At 35.8% G+C, this 15,447-nt stretch overlaps 1 protein-coding gene across 37 annotated transcripts in view; it reads left to right on the top strand.

Annotated features, from left to right (window-relative positions):
- The window catches only part of CDK14 (cyclin dependent kinase 14), a 621,661-nt gene that overhangs the window by 251,233 nt on the left and 354,981 nt on the right, over positions 1 to 15,447 (top strand). For all 37 annotated transcript variants that reach the window (XM_078342880.1, XM_009002498.4, XM_054237316.2 and 34 more), the window contains one exon: positions 10,084 to 10,178. In XM_078342880.1, the coding sequence (XP_078199006.1) occupies positions 10,084 to 10,178 (95 nt within the window). The remainder of the gene's footprint in view (positions 1 to 10,083; positions 10,179 to 15,447) is intronic.

Below are 15,447 nucleotides of genomic sequence, written 5' to 3'. Positions count from 1 at the left end.
CTGTTTACTCCACATTCCTTTGCCTCTACTCTAATATGTTTGTTCATGTAAAGTTTGTGCTGATGGTCCTCTCAGGGGGAGGTCAAAGAGGAATTACCTGTTAATGGTGTTTACTCTGGACCCTGAAACCTAAAGCTTTTATCCTTTGTAAAACTACTCTTTTGACCATGTTAATTATCCACAAACATGTTGATTTAGAACTTCTGTTATTAAATCTTTTCTAAATAAATGTGAAAGTTACAGGAAGTTATGGTCAGTGAGTTACAATCACCCTCTGAAAGCAGCTCATGACCGTTCCTAGGCCACTGAAATTAGTGCATGTGAGTGTATTCATTCATCCGTTGTTAAGTCAGGGTCTGCAGGACAGACCTATGCAGGTGGTGATCAACCTTTCAGGTGGTGACCCCGATGTAATAAAGTCTCAGGTGGTGACCCTGAGGTAACACTTTCCACAATCATAGTTACAGTGTAACCTCAAATTCTTGGCCCCAACTCAAATAATCTTCCCACCTTGGCTTCCCAAAACCCTGGGATTATAGGGGTGAGCCATTACCTCTGGCCTACCTTGTCAATTTGGTAACAAAATATCTAACATGCAACTTATTTGTTTTTTTCTTTAGTCATGTAATTAACCTGATAGACCATACTTTTATAGAATATGTTGAATGAAATCTAGCACTTCTAAGGTGTTGACAGGTTCAGACAAGTAGATACTGACTTTAAAGGAAAGAGCAGGCAACTCCATTCTTATTTATTTATTTATTACCTTTCATTTTCTATCCCCAAATAGGAGACTTTAATACATTTTTTTTGAGATGTCATTTCGCTCTGTCACCCAGACTGGAGTGTACTGGCATAATCACAGCTCACTGCAGCCTCAAACTCCTGGGCTCAAGTGATTTTCTTGCTTCAGCCTCCCAAGTAGCTGGAACTACAGGCACATGCCATCATGCCCAGCTAATTTTTATTTGTTACAGAGATGGAGTCTTACTATTTTGCCTAGGCTGGCCCTGAACTCCTAAGCTCAAGTGATTGTCCTGCCTCCACCTTTCAAAATGCTGGGATTACAGGTGTGAGCTACTGTGTCTGGCAAATCCTTTAACATTATTATTTTTGTGTTAAAGTAGTTTCCCTAGTATCAAGGAGATTTAGGATGTCTTTATTTTTAGAAAAAGTTGGAAGGAGAATATTCTCAAGCTTATTAAATAACATTTTGCCATGTAACTTTGCATAAACAGTTTTATTATCATCACAAGCTTCTAAATGCTTGCAATAAGTCACTTTACCCTTTATAGATATGTTTGTTTTTTTATCTTGCTTTTATGTATTTTCCAGATGTAGAATAGCCTCTTTCAAATGCTGCATTAGCTGGAATAATGTGAAACAGGAAAATTAAATAGTTAAAGTGAAATAAATGAGCCCACTCAGAGGCTGGAATTTCCCAGTCTTTGCGACCACATGGTTGGAAGGCCTTAATTCCTTTTCTTAGATTAAATATCTCTTAAAAATTCTGGACATTTGAGTGATGGTCAAGCATGGTTATTGGCAGCTGAGCATTACTGGACACTGACAAGGATGACAGGCACTGGTGGTAGAGGAGCAAATTGGGACTCAATGTTTTAGTGACCTTCCTGTAAGTGGCAGAGCTCACTCAGGGCTGAGATTAACTTAGGTGCTCACAAGGCTACTGCTGAGTAGAGTCAGCATGGGGGATTTTAAGGCTTGTCCAGGCATAGGAGGATGACTGCCTGAAGGTGAACTAATACTTTGGGGAAGACAGGCTCTGGGACTGGGGCCTTCCAAAGAACTGTGCTGTACTTTGTAGTTTGTTTGTTTGTTTGTTTGCTTTGACTTTGTTATTCAGTCAAATGAAGTAGTGGTATGTTTGAAATTTTAATTCAGCTCCAATCCAAATCTGTATTCATTCTTTATGGTCTTTTCTTTCTCTTCCTTCTGTGCTCATAATCTGTTTTCATTATGATCAGACCTGCTGATTGTATATGTTTATCAAAGCACAGGTTCTGAAGCAATTTACAGCAAATTTTACCCTTTCACAGATTTTAGAATTGTTGTGGAATTGGAAAGGCCATATAATTATGACCTTATCAACAGTTCGTTAATAATGAAAAACTTTGTTGACTGACATTTTTGGGGCTTTTCAACTGAACAGGAAAAAACTGCATACATCAAAATACCATCAGATTTTCAGAATAAAGAATTTCCTTTGCATTCTTGCTGAAGACTATAACTTTCAGTAGAATCTACCTCAGTAGCTCTGTGTGTGAGAGAGTGCAAGAAAGAAAAGACAAAGATAGATACTAGGTAAATGAACTGAGTGGGTGACTTAACTGTTTCTGTTGATTTGCTTGTAGAACTACAAGTAGTTTAAAGTGTAACTAAATATATAAACACACACGTGCTTGCACACACACCCACACCCCATAAACATGCTACCCCTCTCCCTCTGTCAGAGCCATAGCACAATGATTTTTAAACTTTAGAGTGCATAAATATTGAATGGACAGCTTGGTTGAAATACACTATAAGCTTCATGAGAATATGAGTTTTTGTCTGTGTTTCCTCTGTTTTATCTCCAGTGCCTTGTGATTGCCATGTAGTAGATGTTAAAGAAACATGTGTTCGGTGATTCGTGGGTTCCATCCTTACAAACTCATATTTGGTAGCTTTGTGATAGGACTCCATGAATCTGCCTTGATATCAGGCATACCAGTTGACTTTGATGTAGTTGGTTGGAGGGCTGTACTTTGAGAAGCACTGCATGCTGGGCCTGGGACTGTGGCTGTCTTTGAAAGGTCTACTTCTCCACAAAAGGAGGTGGGGTCTAATTTGCTTAAGAATATGCTGCAGAACTACCTTGTTTTGTGGAGGAGTCTGACAATGCTTTACCTCTTGACTACAGTCTTACAAAGTCGAGTGTCTTAGGTGACTTTGAGTGCTGGGACTTGTAGCCATGGCAAAGGAGACGTTTTCTGACTTTAAACTTGTCTGTAAAAGATACAGATATATAAATCTTATGTGTAAAAGAATACACCAATCGCTATTCACATACATTCATGTAAAGAAATGTTGGTTTAAATCTATTCAAACAGCAAGGTCAGGCACAGTGGGTCATGCCTGTAATCCCAGCTCTTTGGGAAGCCAAGGTGGAAGAATCACTGAGCCCAGAAGTTGGAGACCAGCTTAAACAACATAGCAAGACCTCATCTCTACAAACAACTAAAAAAAAAAAAAAAAAAAAAAAAAAAGCCAGGGGTGGTGAGGGGTGCCTATGGTCCCAGCTGCTAGGGAGGAGGATCACTTGAGCCTGGGAGATTGAGGCTGCAGTGAGCTTACAATTATGACATCGCACTCCAGCCTGGGCAATAGAGTGAGACCCTAGCTCTAAATAAATAAACAAATAAAACATACATAAATACAAACCTAGTCAAATAGCAATAGCTAATGTGATATGAATGGTTATTCTTCTTAACCAGAAAACATAAGGGGCTTGATGTAAAACCACACATCTTTTTTTATCACATACTTTGTAGTGTTCTTGTTAATTGTACATGTAACCCACGTGTAATAAAGTATAAAATAGTTAAAATGAAGCAAACTGCCTAACAGCTTTTAAATCTAGTTTTTATGGCCAGACCAAGATTAAAAAATAAACAGAAAACCTTTTATCAGGTCTTATAGAAACTCTCAGTCCCTAAATTGTCTCTTTTTCACCTGAAGACAGTACCTGGATTATAAACAACATCATGGCCACAGTACCTGGATTATAAACAACATCATTGCCATTGTTGTTGCTAAGTAAGTTTCTTTTCTGCAGAAGTTACTAGCAAGTGTTTGCATTTGAGAAGAACTGCATGTCTAGCATTTATGTAGTACCTGCATTTGTATGGATCTTTCCCATAACAAGTAGGAACAAGATTAACCAGAGCGTGGAACAGCAGAGGAGGGTCATTTATAGTTGAACTAGCAGTAAATGGAGATGGTAAGATTGAGAATGTTTTGCACTAAGTAAATGAATTTTAATGCAGGAAAGTAACTATTTCGACAAGAAACATATTTAACAAGTTGGATTTATATGTTATATGAGAGCAAATTATAGGCTGACACGGGGTCTGCAGTGTACCAGGATACACAAAGAGATCCTTAATATACATATTCCCACCAGTATGCAAGTGAGGAGGGATTAAGAGTGAAGAATATTACTGCAGCTACAATGATTCATTACTGTACTGTAGTTACATATTGTATAGTTAAACACCTGTATGCTTTTTATTTGACAGTGTTGTGTCAGTTCTCTTAAGCAAATCCACTTGTAATAAAAAACTTTTCCAGATATCTCCTTTTCAGTATAAAAGCAATGTATCTTTATCATAAGCAATTCAAATGATGCAGAAAGATACACGTAGAAAATTAAATTGTTTCTATATCTCTCTTGTCAGCTATAACTATAATTTGATTAATAGATTCTTTCTTTTTAAAAATGCAATCAGGTGGTGGTGATTTGTTAGCAGATTAACTGGTTTGTATATTAATGGTGGTAAAAATAACAATGTATTTGTGAAAAATTTAAATTGCTTTGAAGCAGGTAAATTCTACTGGGTTGAAACATGTACAGTTGCTGTTAGTAGGTAAAAAATGTCAAATATTGGCAGTTTCATGTGGTCAAGGTATAGAATTAGAGGAATGTGTTCTTTATAGTAATTTAGTAAGCAGTTGATGTGGGCATATGAGGCTGCTATATGGAAATAGCTTGTAGCTCTCTGCTCTTTGCCAGTAGTCAGGTGGTGGATAAATAGGTATTGATGCTAAGGGGGAAATGTTTGAGGCTATAATTTCCAACATCACATTTCAGTTCAATGGTGTTGGGGAAATTAGAGAGAAGCAGAACAGGAGAAATATGTAGTGGGATTGAATTTTTGCCCATGTCCAAACTGAAAAACTGTAAGAAGCAAATAAAACCAGTGCACCTTTTCACTGATATTAAACAACTGATATGATATTTCAAAAGTATTCCTAACCTGTTGTATTACCTTTCCAATTTTGGATGACAACTGGAAACAAATAACATGTCTCTAAATCCTGAATGTGATTTTAGCTAAATTAAGATTACATGGCACCACATTTATTTTAACCTTATGGGTTTTGGGTTAGCTATGACCTCTTTCTTCCGTAAGCCAGAGTTGACTATATATAAAGAATAAAAAGCAAATATGGGGTTGAACATTTAATTCTATTTTTGGGCCCCATTCCTTTATTTTCTCATTTATTAATTTATGGTTCCATGTGGCATGTTTATTGTATTAGATATCGCTAAGGAGAAAGTCCAGATTGATCACAACCACATTGCTCCCCCAGGGTTTAAGCCAAACAGGCAGCATGCATTATAGAACTGTGAGTGCACTAACCCGGAGCTGCGTATCAGTCCTCAAAACACATGTTCTTTCTCTGCTAGACTGTGTCCTCATCACAGGCACTGTTAAGCAAGCAATCCCGTCTCTTCTGTGCATGCATTTTTTAGTCCCCCCTTCAAATTTCCCCTCAGAATATTTTAGCTATGAAAATATTCAGACTCCACTGGCAAGTAAATGAGATAGAACTTTGCAGTTAAAAGTAGTTTTATTATGTGTAGTAAAAGTGAATTTCAACAGCCTTACTGCTATCAAACTGTGGGCTTGAAGAAAAACTTGATGTTTGTCGTGGTTGTGGCTTGAGATATAGTTGGCTCCTTGGGTTTTATGGGTAGTAATTCTGGAAAAGTCAGGCAGCAATCCTTCCACTCCACTCTTCTGAGAAAGAACACATAATATGAAAGGAGCCTGTGAATGTCCTTTTTTCCCTCCCACAGGTTGAAGGTGAAGTGATGGAGGATGGGCTGTGTGTCATTGTAATCTCTTTTTTCCCAGTAGGATGTCAAATAATAACCTAGAAAATTATCTCAAGTATTAAAGGTTTTTTCCCTCTTTATTAACATTAACACAAAAATATAAACCAAAAAAAACCCCAAAAACAAAAAGCACCACTACAGTGGGTATCTAATAAAATGAACTTACTCCAATTTTCCATATTATCTCAAAATTTATTTTAAACATGATGGGATTTTAGTTTAGATGAAATTCATCTCTTCCCAATTGGAGTGAAAAATTAAGATGTTCCCAAAGTGGGAAACCAAGGTTTGAATAGGGCTGCTTAATGTAAATCTGAATCCTTCTGCCAGCCTAAGGGAAGGCTCCCTGCACCCTTCTATCCTACTGGGATTTTTGTCAGAGCACAACTACCTCTATGAGCAAGCATTTTTCTATTTTTGTATGGTTTTGACATCACAGCTCCCAAATTATGGTTATAATTTTCACCCTTAACTCTTAATTCCAAGTCTTTTGCATCATGTGCAATTGTACCTTTTCAAACCTCTCTGGTGAAATAAATTTAAAACATTGCAATATGTTTACTTAAAATTTATGAAGAAACCAAGGATGTTGGAATTACTAATGCTAATGTTACAGGAGTTTTGTATGTAAACAGTGACAAAATAACGTGTCGTACATTTATGGTATTATTAGGATTACATGGAGTATGATTTTGACAGTGTTTGTCTTGATGAGGGAGACACACTGGCTCTAGAACTTGTAGGTGTCAATCTCTGGACTGACTTGGCAGCTAGGAGACTCTCTTGCCTTGCTAACTGTAGTATCTGGCACCTTGCTGAGACCAGTGGCTGCTGCCTTTGGCAGCCTCAAAGTTAGTCATGTCTGTCACCTACTGTGATGTTGGTAGATATCGTAGGCTGTTTTCTGTCCATTAATGTCATTTTTACTGCTATCAGCTTTGAAATTAGTGGCTCTGTCCTTTTCCAAGTATGCATTCATTATGTTAATCTCAAAAGCAAGAGGGCTTGTTTCAAATTCAGATACTGGTATTTATTTAACTGACAGTGTGTTTCAGAAGTTTATATAAATATTATCTGAAATCTAAAATCTGTCATAATTATTGAGATTTATTAGGATGTAATGTGGAGGCGTTGAGGTTTCATATAGAAGTGGTCAAAAATATAATATAAAAATGACATGACACTTTTCTATAATATTAGTCACTATCAGGAAAAAATATTTTCTTCCCAAGATGAACATTGGCAGGAATTTTATTTTACTGAAATTGTGGGACAAACACAGTAAGAAATGATGGGTATGAAGATATTACTTTGAGAAATGAGAAACAATTTAGGTGTAAGTGGTAAGAGAAGAAAGGCAGTAATTGGGGGAAAACGGTTTTAAAAAATCCTGTGTCAAAGTGTCCTCAGGGCATGAGATTTTCACTGAAGTAGAAGCTTTAGTATCTTCATGGAGCTGTTGCCAATAAGGATGAATCATCTCTGAATTTGACAACCTGAGGTATTAACTTGAAAAATGGAATTGTCCAAGATTGCAAATAATATTCAATAATATGTTTCTAAAACTTGTTTCACAAAGCCATGTGCCTTTCTTACAACATGATATTCAGGGTTCCTTAATTCATTTGATCTGAAGAGTTCCTGTGTTGGCTAGGTGTTATGTGCCATACCTTGCTGTCATTTAAAAATTCCCTGCTGTGGTTTGAAATAATGATCTCTGAGGATCTGTGCACCTCAGAAGACTGGTTGAAAAGCCCTTTTAAAATGAGCCAATGTGATCCCCAGATTAACATCTGAAAGCTAGCTACTTAATAAAGTTTCAATTGCTTAAGGCTACTGGGCTAGTTGAATAATTAAAAGAAGGAATATTGTAAATTATTAGAATTAACAAAACTAAACTCTATGGTAAATCTGTAGTAATTGTTTCTTCAAAGTTCACATGCTGTGATTTTTACTGTGTTATTGTAATTACTTTTTCACTTGAGTGCTGGTTTATAAAGCTCAGATAAAACAAACCTGTAGATATTTTTACAATAAGATTTTTAGTGTGCAAAACTAAGTTTCCCTTGGCAGATATATGTGGGACAGAAGAGAAGTCTTCTCTACAATCATTAGTGTCTACTTCTCTTGCCTGGGAATATATGTTTATGTTCCAGATTCAGTTCCAGAGGAAACACACTTCTTATTGTCTTCTGTACCGATCAGTTGTTAGACTTAATGGCCTTCTTATGACCAATATGTGTTTATAAAAGTTTAATCTTGGGATTAAATTTACTATATTGTTATGAAACAGGTTTGCTTGGGAAAGGCAATGGAAATTCATAGCAATAACAATGTGAGCTCTGGTAATAGGAGCTCACATTTGTTGAAGTAATATTGGAACTTAGTGTACTACTAAGCCCTAAGTACTTTATTTTTGCCTTCTCTGATGACTGTCCAGTGCATACTGATTTGCATGATAATTGTGTATCTAGAATATTATTTATTTGGGTGAAATATTAAATAATTGAAATTTATTTTAATATGTTAAAATAAGGGTAAATCTCTTAATTTTAGTTTTTTAACAGACTTTACATTTTAGAGCAGTTTTAGGTTTCCAGCAAAATTGATTGGAAAGTACAGAGGATTTCCTCATATATTCTATCCCCGACATAGGCACAGCCTCCCCAGCTATCAGAATCCCCAACCAGAGTGATACACATGTTACAGTTAATGAACTTATTAACACATCAAAAATTATCACCCAAATTTTACTGTTCACATGAAAGTTCACTCTTGGTATTGTAAATGTCTTTTTAAAGATATGATCTTGGTGTATTATTATTTGCCAAGAGATCAAGGACCTGCTCAGGGCCACCAGTGTCATCAACTAGATGACCTAAACATCAAAATGAAAAGTCAGAGAGTGGCAAAATGCATTAAAAATATGACCAAACCATATATTGTCTACAAGGAACTTCAACTGTATGATATCAGTAGGATTGAAAAAAAAAGGGATGGGAAAAGATACACCAGGTAAATGCTAATCAAGAAAATGGTGGATGGCTATACAAAGGGGACTTCAGAGCAAACAAATTTACCAGGAGTAAGCCGGACATGGTCGCTCTCACCTGTAATCCCAGCACTTTGGGAGGCCAAGGTTGGTGGATCACGAGGTCAGGAGTTTGAGACCAGCCTGGCCAAGATGGTAAAACTCTGTCTCTAATAAAAATACAAATGTTAGCTGGGCGCGGTGGCAGACACCTATAATCCCAGCTACTCAGGAGGATGAGCAGGAGAATTTCTTGAACCTGGGAGGCAGAGGTTGCAGTGATCTGAGATCATGCCACTGTACTCTAGCCTAGGTGACAGAGCAAGACGTTGTCTCATGAATGGATGGATGGAAGGAAGGAAGAAAGGAAAGAAAAAGGGATGGAGGGAGGAAGGGAAGGATTTACCAGGAGTAAAGAAGACATTACATATTGATAAAATGGTCAATTCATGAAGAAGACATAGCAATCCTAAACATGTATTTAGTAAACAACTATGCTTCATAATACAAAAAGCAGAAACAGGCAGAATTCAAATGAGTAATTGACAAATCCGTCATTACAGTTGAGGATGCCAGTGTGCCTCGCTCAGTAGTTGATGGAACCACTATTAAGAAAATTAGTAAGGATATATTAATAGAAGAACTCAATGATATTATTAAATAATAGGATCAAATAGACATTTATAGAGCTCCCCCCACCAAACATCAGCAGAATACAGATTCCATACATATGGAACATATACCAAGTTAAACCATATTCTAGATAATCAACTTTACAAATTTAAAGAATTGAAATCATATCTGACCATAATGAAACCTAACTAGCGATTAATAACAAATGACAGGTAAAATAACTGAAGAAAGTTTTATGTAAATGAAAACCTTGTTTTTCTGGCTAGGTACTGTGTGATAAACCTGTAATTCCAGGTGAAAAAGGAAAATCACTTGAACCCAGGGGTTTGAGATCATCCTGGGTGATATAGTAAGACCCCATCTCAAAAAAAAAGTCTTGTTTTTCTACCTTTCATTTTGAATTGTTATTGACTTGGAACATGTGAAAATAGATATATGTCACATGAAAATGTGCCAAAATTATAATGATACATATTAGTTGCTATCTATGATAAATTTTCTCTGTCTACTTTTACAGCTTCTCTATTAAAAGGACTGAAACATGCTAACATAGTGCTACTTCATGACATCATCCATACCAAGGAGACGCTGACACTTGTGTTTGAATATGTGGTAAGTAAAATAAGACTTTTAAATTTAGACATTTAAAATATGAATGAAATTTCTACAGTGTTATCATAGAGTTTTGTTTTTAGATTGCTGTAGTGAAGTTAGTTTTTTTTTTTTTTTTTTTTTTTTTTGAGACGGAGTTTCGCTCTTGTTACCCAGGCTGGAGTGCAATGGCGCGATCTCAGCTCACCGCAACCTCCGCCCCCTGGGTTCAGGCAATTCTCCTGCCTCAGCCTCCTGAGTAGCTGAGATTACAGGCACGTGCCACCGTGCCCAGCTAATTTTTCTGTAATTTTTAGTAGAGACGGGATTTCACCATGTTGACCAGGATGGTCTCGATCTGTTGACCTCGTGATCCACTGCCTCGGCCTCCCAAAGTGCTGGGATTACAGGCTTGAGCCACCGCGCCCGGCCCGTGAAGTTAGTATTTTATCTGAATACATGAGACTTGTAATTTTGTGTAAAATAGTGGCCCTATAAGAGATTATTGAATGATATGTATCTTAAAAAACCTAGAAAAATGTTAAGTTGAATTTTTATCAAATGTTATCTATTTATAAACTATTTGTTACTAGGTTACATGGTAATTTTTGAGTTTATTACATAGGATTAAACAGCCTGATGGTGATCATTATCAAAGAAAGCTCATAGGCAATAAGATTGGTTCTTTAGTTTTGGACTGGTAACTTGGTTTCTCAAAAGCATGCTTATTAAGATTGTGTGTGTGTGTGTGTGTGTGTGTGTGTGTGTGTGAAAGCCTGACAGTTAAAATTTAGACTTCAAAGTTTTCCCCCTCAGTTGGTATTTCAGCTATTAATTAAAACTTCCAGTTGCATAGCACACAATGTAATGATCTTATTGTGTGAGAGTATTACTGCTAGAAGACTTGGACTTGAACTCATAATTAATCTTTCTCCATTTCTCTTAGAAAAACATATGGTATTTTTGTAGCACCACTTCAGCATTTAACTGTGGAATCATGAAATGTAACCATGATAATTAACATCCCAATTTTCACAGATGGATCTAAGAACATGTAATTTATAAGATACAAATGACATCGGTGCAGACATTTATTGCGAAGAATAGCTGTTGGTATTATCAGTGTATTAGGATCCCATTTTGTAATTACCATACTACTTTTTCAAAAAATTTGAAGTACTTTCCATTTTTTCTTAAAAAAATAAAGGAGTGAATATTTGCAACATTTTTATTTTGCTAATGTCTCCTGTGTCTGTCATTTGAAAATTGTTGTCTTGTGAAGAAGCCATTTATATTGTCTATTTACATATAAATGATAGATACATTTGAATAATATGGTAATGTGACTGCAAGGACAGCTAGAGCTGAGCAGTTGCATATATTATGTGGTACCAAAATGGATGCAGATTCACACATCAATGCAAACATAATTTCTTTTGTTTAATCCATGATTTTTGGAGTTAATAATGTATTCGAGCTGATTTAGACTTGGAACTTTTGATATATATTTTTAAGTATGTCTAGTTTACATATTTCAATTAAATCTAGATTTTCCTTGCTATACTTTTGTAATGTTTTGTAGAAAAGAGATTTGAAAAATGTACTTATTCTCTCCCTCAAATTAGATGATTAAATTAAAAGGAAGGAAAGTAGCTTATGCACCAAAATCAGTAACATTGATAAAGAAACTAATAAAAGTAATGTGAAAAGATGTCCTCCAAATCTTTTTCTAATTTTTGAGATGAAGTCTCACTCTGTTGCCAAGTTGGAGTGCGGCAGTGGCACCATCTCGGCTCACTGCAACCTGTTTCAAGCAATTCTCCTGCCTCAGCCTCCCAAGTAGCTGGGACTACAGTTGTGAGCCACCATGCCCAGCTATTTTTTGTTTTTAGTAGAGGTCAGGTTTCACCATGTTGGCCAGAATGGTCTCGATCTCTTGATCTCATGATCCCCCACCTCGGCCTCCCAAAGTGCTGGAATTATAGGTGTGAGCCACTGCGCCCAGCATCCTCCAGATCTTACAAAAATAATGATATATATTTATGTGGCTAAAATGCACATATTAGATTGTGTCATTTGATAATTTTGTATTTGTGTTGTTGCCAAATAGAAGGAAATATATTCATTGTTCTGCATTATTTACTGATTAAGACTGACTTTTAAACATAATCACTTTTCTTTGTGTGACTCAAATTTTCCCTAGTCCCAGTTCTTATGGAGACATCCCATGTCCTTTTAAATCAACCACTTAATAATATGGGCATATACGGTATCTAAAGTAACATTTTGTTCCAACTTTTCCATGGAGTTTGGACATCATATAGATTACCCTTGTCTCTTTTAGAGAATGAGGTCAACTTGGGTCATTTGTGGCTTATGGTTGCCCTGCCTCTGCTTCTGTTGTCCTCTTTACCAGTATTATCTTCCTTTTACACTGTGTCTTTGGCCTTTCTCCTTTCTACCTTTCTTTTTCTGTCTTTTCCTATTCTCATCATTTTCTATCATTTTGCTATCTCAGGTGAAACACCTTTTGCTGCTGTACGTGAAGTTTCTTTTGTCTTTGTGTATTTTGAGTAAAAGATGTTTAATTAATTGAATTCCTGAAATCAGCCTTTGGTGAAAAGAACAGCTTCAGGGTGTAGAAATTTCTTAGGATATTCTTCTCACTTAGGGTGGGAAGGTATAGATTTCTCAGCAGGATTAGCCTATGTGGCAATTGCCCAGTTCAAAAATAAGTTCCCTGAATATTACCTGAAATTTTTATTTTCTTAAACAAATTTCCAATTGCTTGTTCTCTATAAATATTTGGAAATTTCAAGAAGAATTAAGGTTCTTACATATCTTAATGGATTGTTTTAATCAGATTGCTTTCCTAACAATATCTAGCAGAAGTAAACTCTACTCCTCTTGCATGTTTTGAAGCAATAATAATTTTAAAACATGAAATGCCTTGCATATTAGAGCAGATCTTGGTGAGATGCGGAAGGTAGCAAACAGGAGGGCACCGTGGGCTTGGGGTGAATGAGTGAGGGCCACAGAAAGAGAAGCAAAAGAACGTTTAAGACAAATATGGCCACAATAATAAAACCCAACAGCTGAAATTTACAGAGTTTTATGCTGGGCACTGTGCTGAGGGCAAATTCATTGTCACTTTTGGTGTTCTCAGCAGCCTCATGGAATTATAAATATCACCAGTTTGCAAAGCAGAAACCTAAAGATTAAGGAGATGAAGCAGTTCTTTCCAGTGTATTGTAGTTTGTAAGACAGGCCCAGACCCAACCTAATTGGACTGTTATTGCTCCTGCTTTTTTATTTTTTTGTTTTTTAATTTTAGTTAGCCTACACCTTTTATCAGAAGAGGAAATGGAAACTTTTCTTCTTTCTTTCTATAACCTTCCTTCCTTTATTCTGCACATAATATCCTGAGTGCAGATAAGTCCTCAAGACAGTGAAACTGCTTTATAGTTCAACTAAGTTTCGTAGACTGGCCAAAATCCTATCCATTTAAACTTTTATTTCAGTTATAAAATTTGTTTTTTAGTTTCCATAAAGTAAACTTGGAAGTTACAGTATTGCTGCATATATTCTACTAGAGTCTTCTTAAATGCATGCATGCGTGCACATGCACACACACACACATACACACACACACACACACACACACGCACAACTTTGTTAGCAAGTTCTAAAATCAGTATCAATTTAATTTAATATTTCTAAAACTTAATGATAATGTTGCCATATTTCAGAATTATTAACATCAAAGTTATTTCCTAAATAATATGGATTTTGTAGTTCCATGTAATTCATAGTACCCTTTTTTGACAGAGGTACCATTGAAAGTTAAACAGTAGGAAAAACCAGTACACCATGCCCATTAAAACTCTAAATATGAAGGGAAAGTAAAATAATTAAACATTAATTTGGTACTATTGTGTTTTTCCTTTTGATTTCACAATCAGATTTTTAAGGGCTTTCTGAGATACCTATGTAATTGAGGTTTTACCAAGGGAAGGATTCTTATTTATGATAATATATACATACTATAAATGTATTTCTTTTTTTGGCCTTAAAGGAGAACTGTAAGCCTAGTTCCTTTATATTATTATTATGAATGGCATTTTAGGTCTTATAAAAGCCCTCTGAGGGCCAGAATAATGAAATAAGTGGTAAAAATTCAGTGATGTGAAAGAATATTCAAGGAAATGACTTTGAGGGTCATTATTAAAGTGGTTTTATGGCCAATAGGATGTTGTTGGTATAGGTTTTCTCTTAAGTAATATGAAAAGCTTTACAAACCTAAAGTGTTTTGTAATTTAGATTCTTACACACTTTCAAAGTATGTAGATACTACAGTCCGGAAGCTGCAAGGTTGGGAAACCCTTAGGAAATATGCTCCCTAAGTTGCTCATGTTGCTACTGGGTAACATGTGGGCCCCTCTGATGCATGGTTTTGAATACTGCCTTCCTCCTGTAGTGGTCAAATATGAAGGAACTCTTTAAACCAAGGAGTGGCTCCATTAGCTTGAAAGGAATATTGTTTATAATGGTCTAAAATATTATTATAGCTATCGTTTCTCCCTATACAAGATTAAGACTTGGATAAGAAAGAAAATATACTTCAGAATTATTGACTCCAGAATATGTTTTGTTGTGAAAATTCTAACAAATTTTTCTTCTACTTAAATAGAAACTTAAGCAATTTAGTTTTTATTTATATTTTTTGCCAAATACAAATGAGTGCCACATTATTCTATTTAGCACCATGCTGAAAAATTTAAAACAGATCCCATAAGTGGAAATAAGAATACTAATAGTAAACATGATTATGTAAATATATATTGCCATTAAGCTAATAACTCTGCTGTTTTATTTTAAATTATGTAAGAGCAAAGCATGCATAGCAGCATTTTTCATTACATATTTAATAATTATGTACAAGTAGAAAGCAAAATAGAATTGTGATTACCAGAGAATGAGAGAGGAGGGGAAAATCGGGAGTTGTTCAGTGTGTATAAAGTTTCATTTTTTTTTTCCTGGGATACAGGGATGGATGATATAAAGTTTCAGTTGTATAAGATGTTTAAGTTCCAGAGAGCTACCACACACTATAGTGCATATGGTTAACAATATGATACTGTGCACTTAAAATTTTGGAAGGAGAGTAGATTTTATGTTAAGTAGTCTTACCATCAGAAATATAAAAGCAAGGTTGGATACAGTGGCTCAAGCCTGTGATCCCAGCACTTTGAAAGGCTGAGGTGGGAGGATTGCTTGAGGCCAAGATTTT

Source organism: Callithrix jacchus, chromosome 11 (genome assembly GCF_049354715.1).
Source record: "Callithrix jacchus isolate 240 chromosome 11, calJac240_pri, whole genome shotgun sequence".
In the NCBI taxonomy this organism is placed as follows: Eukaryota; Metazoa; Chordata; class Mammalia; order Primates; family Cebidae; genus Callithrix; species Callithrix jacchus.
Note: the sequence above shows the minus strand (reverse complement) of the source record. Positions and strands in the feature narration are given on the sequence as shown.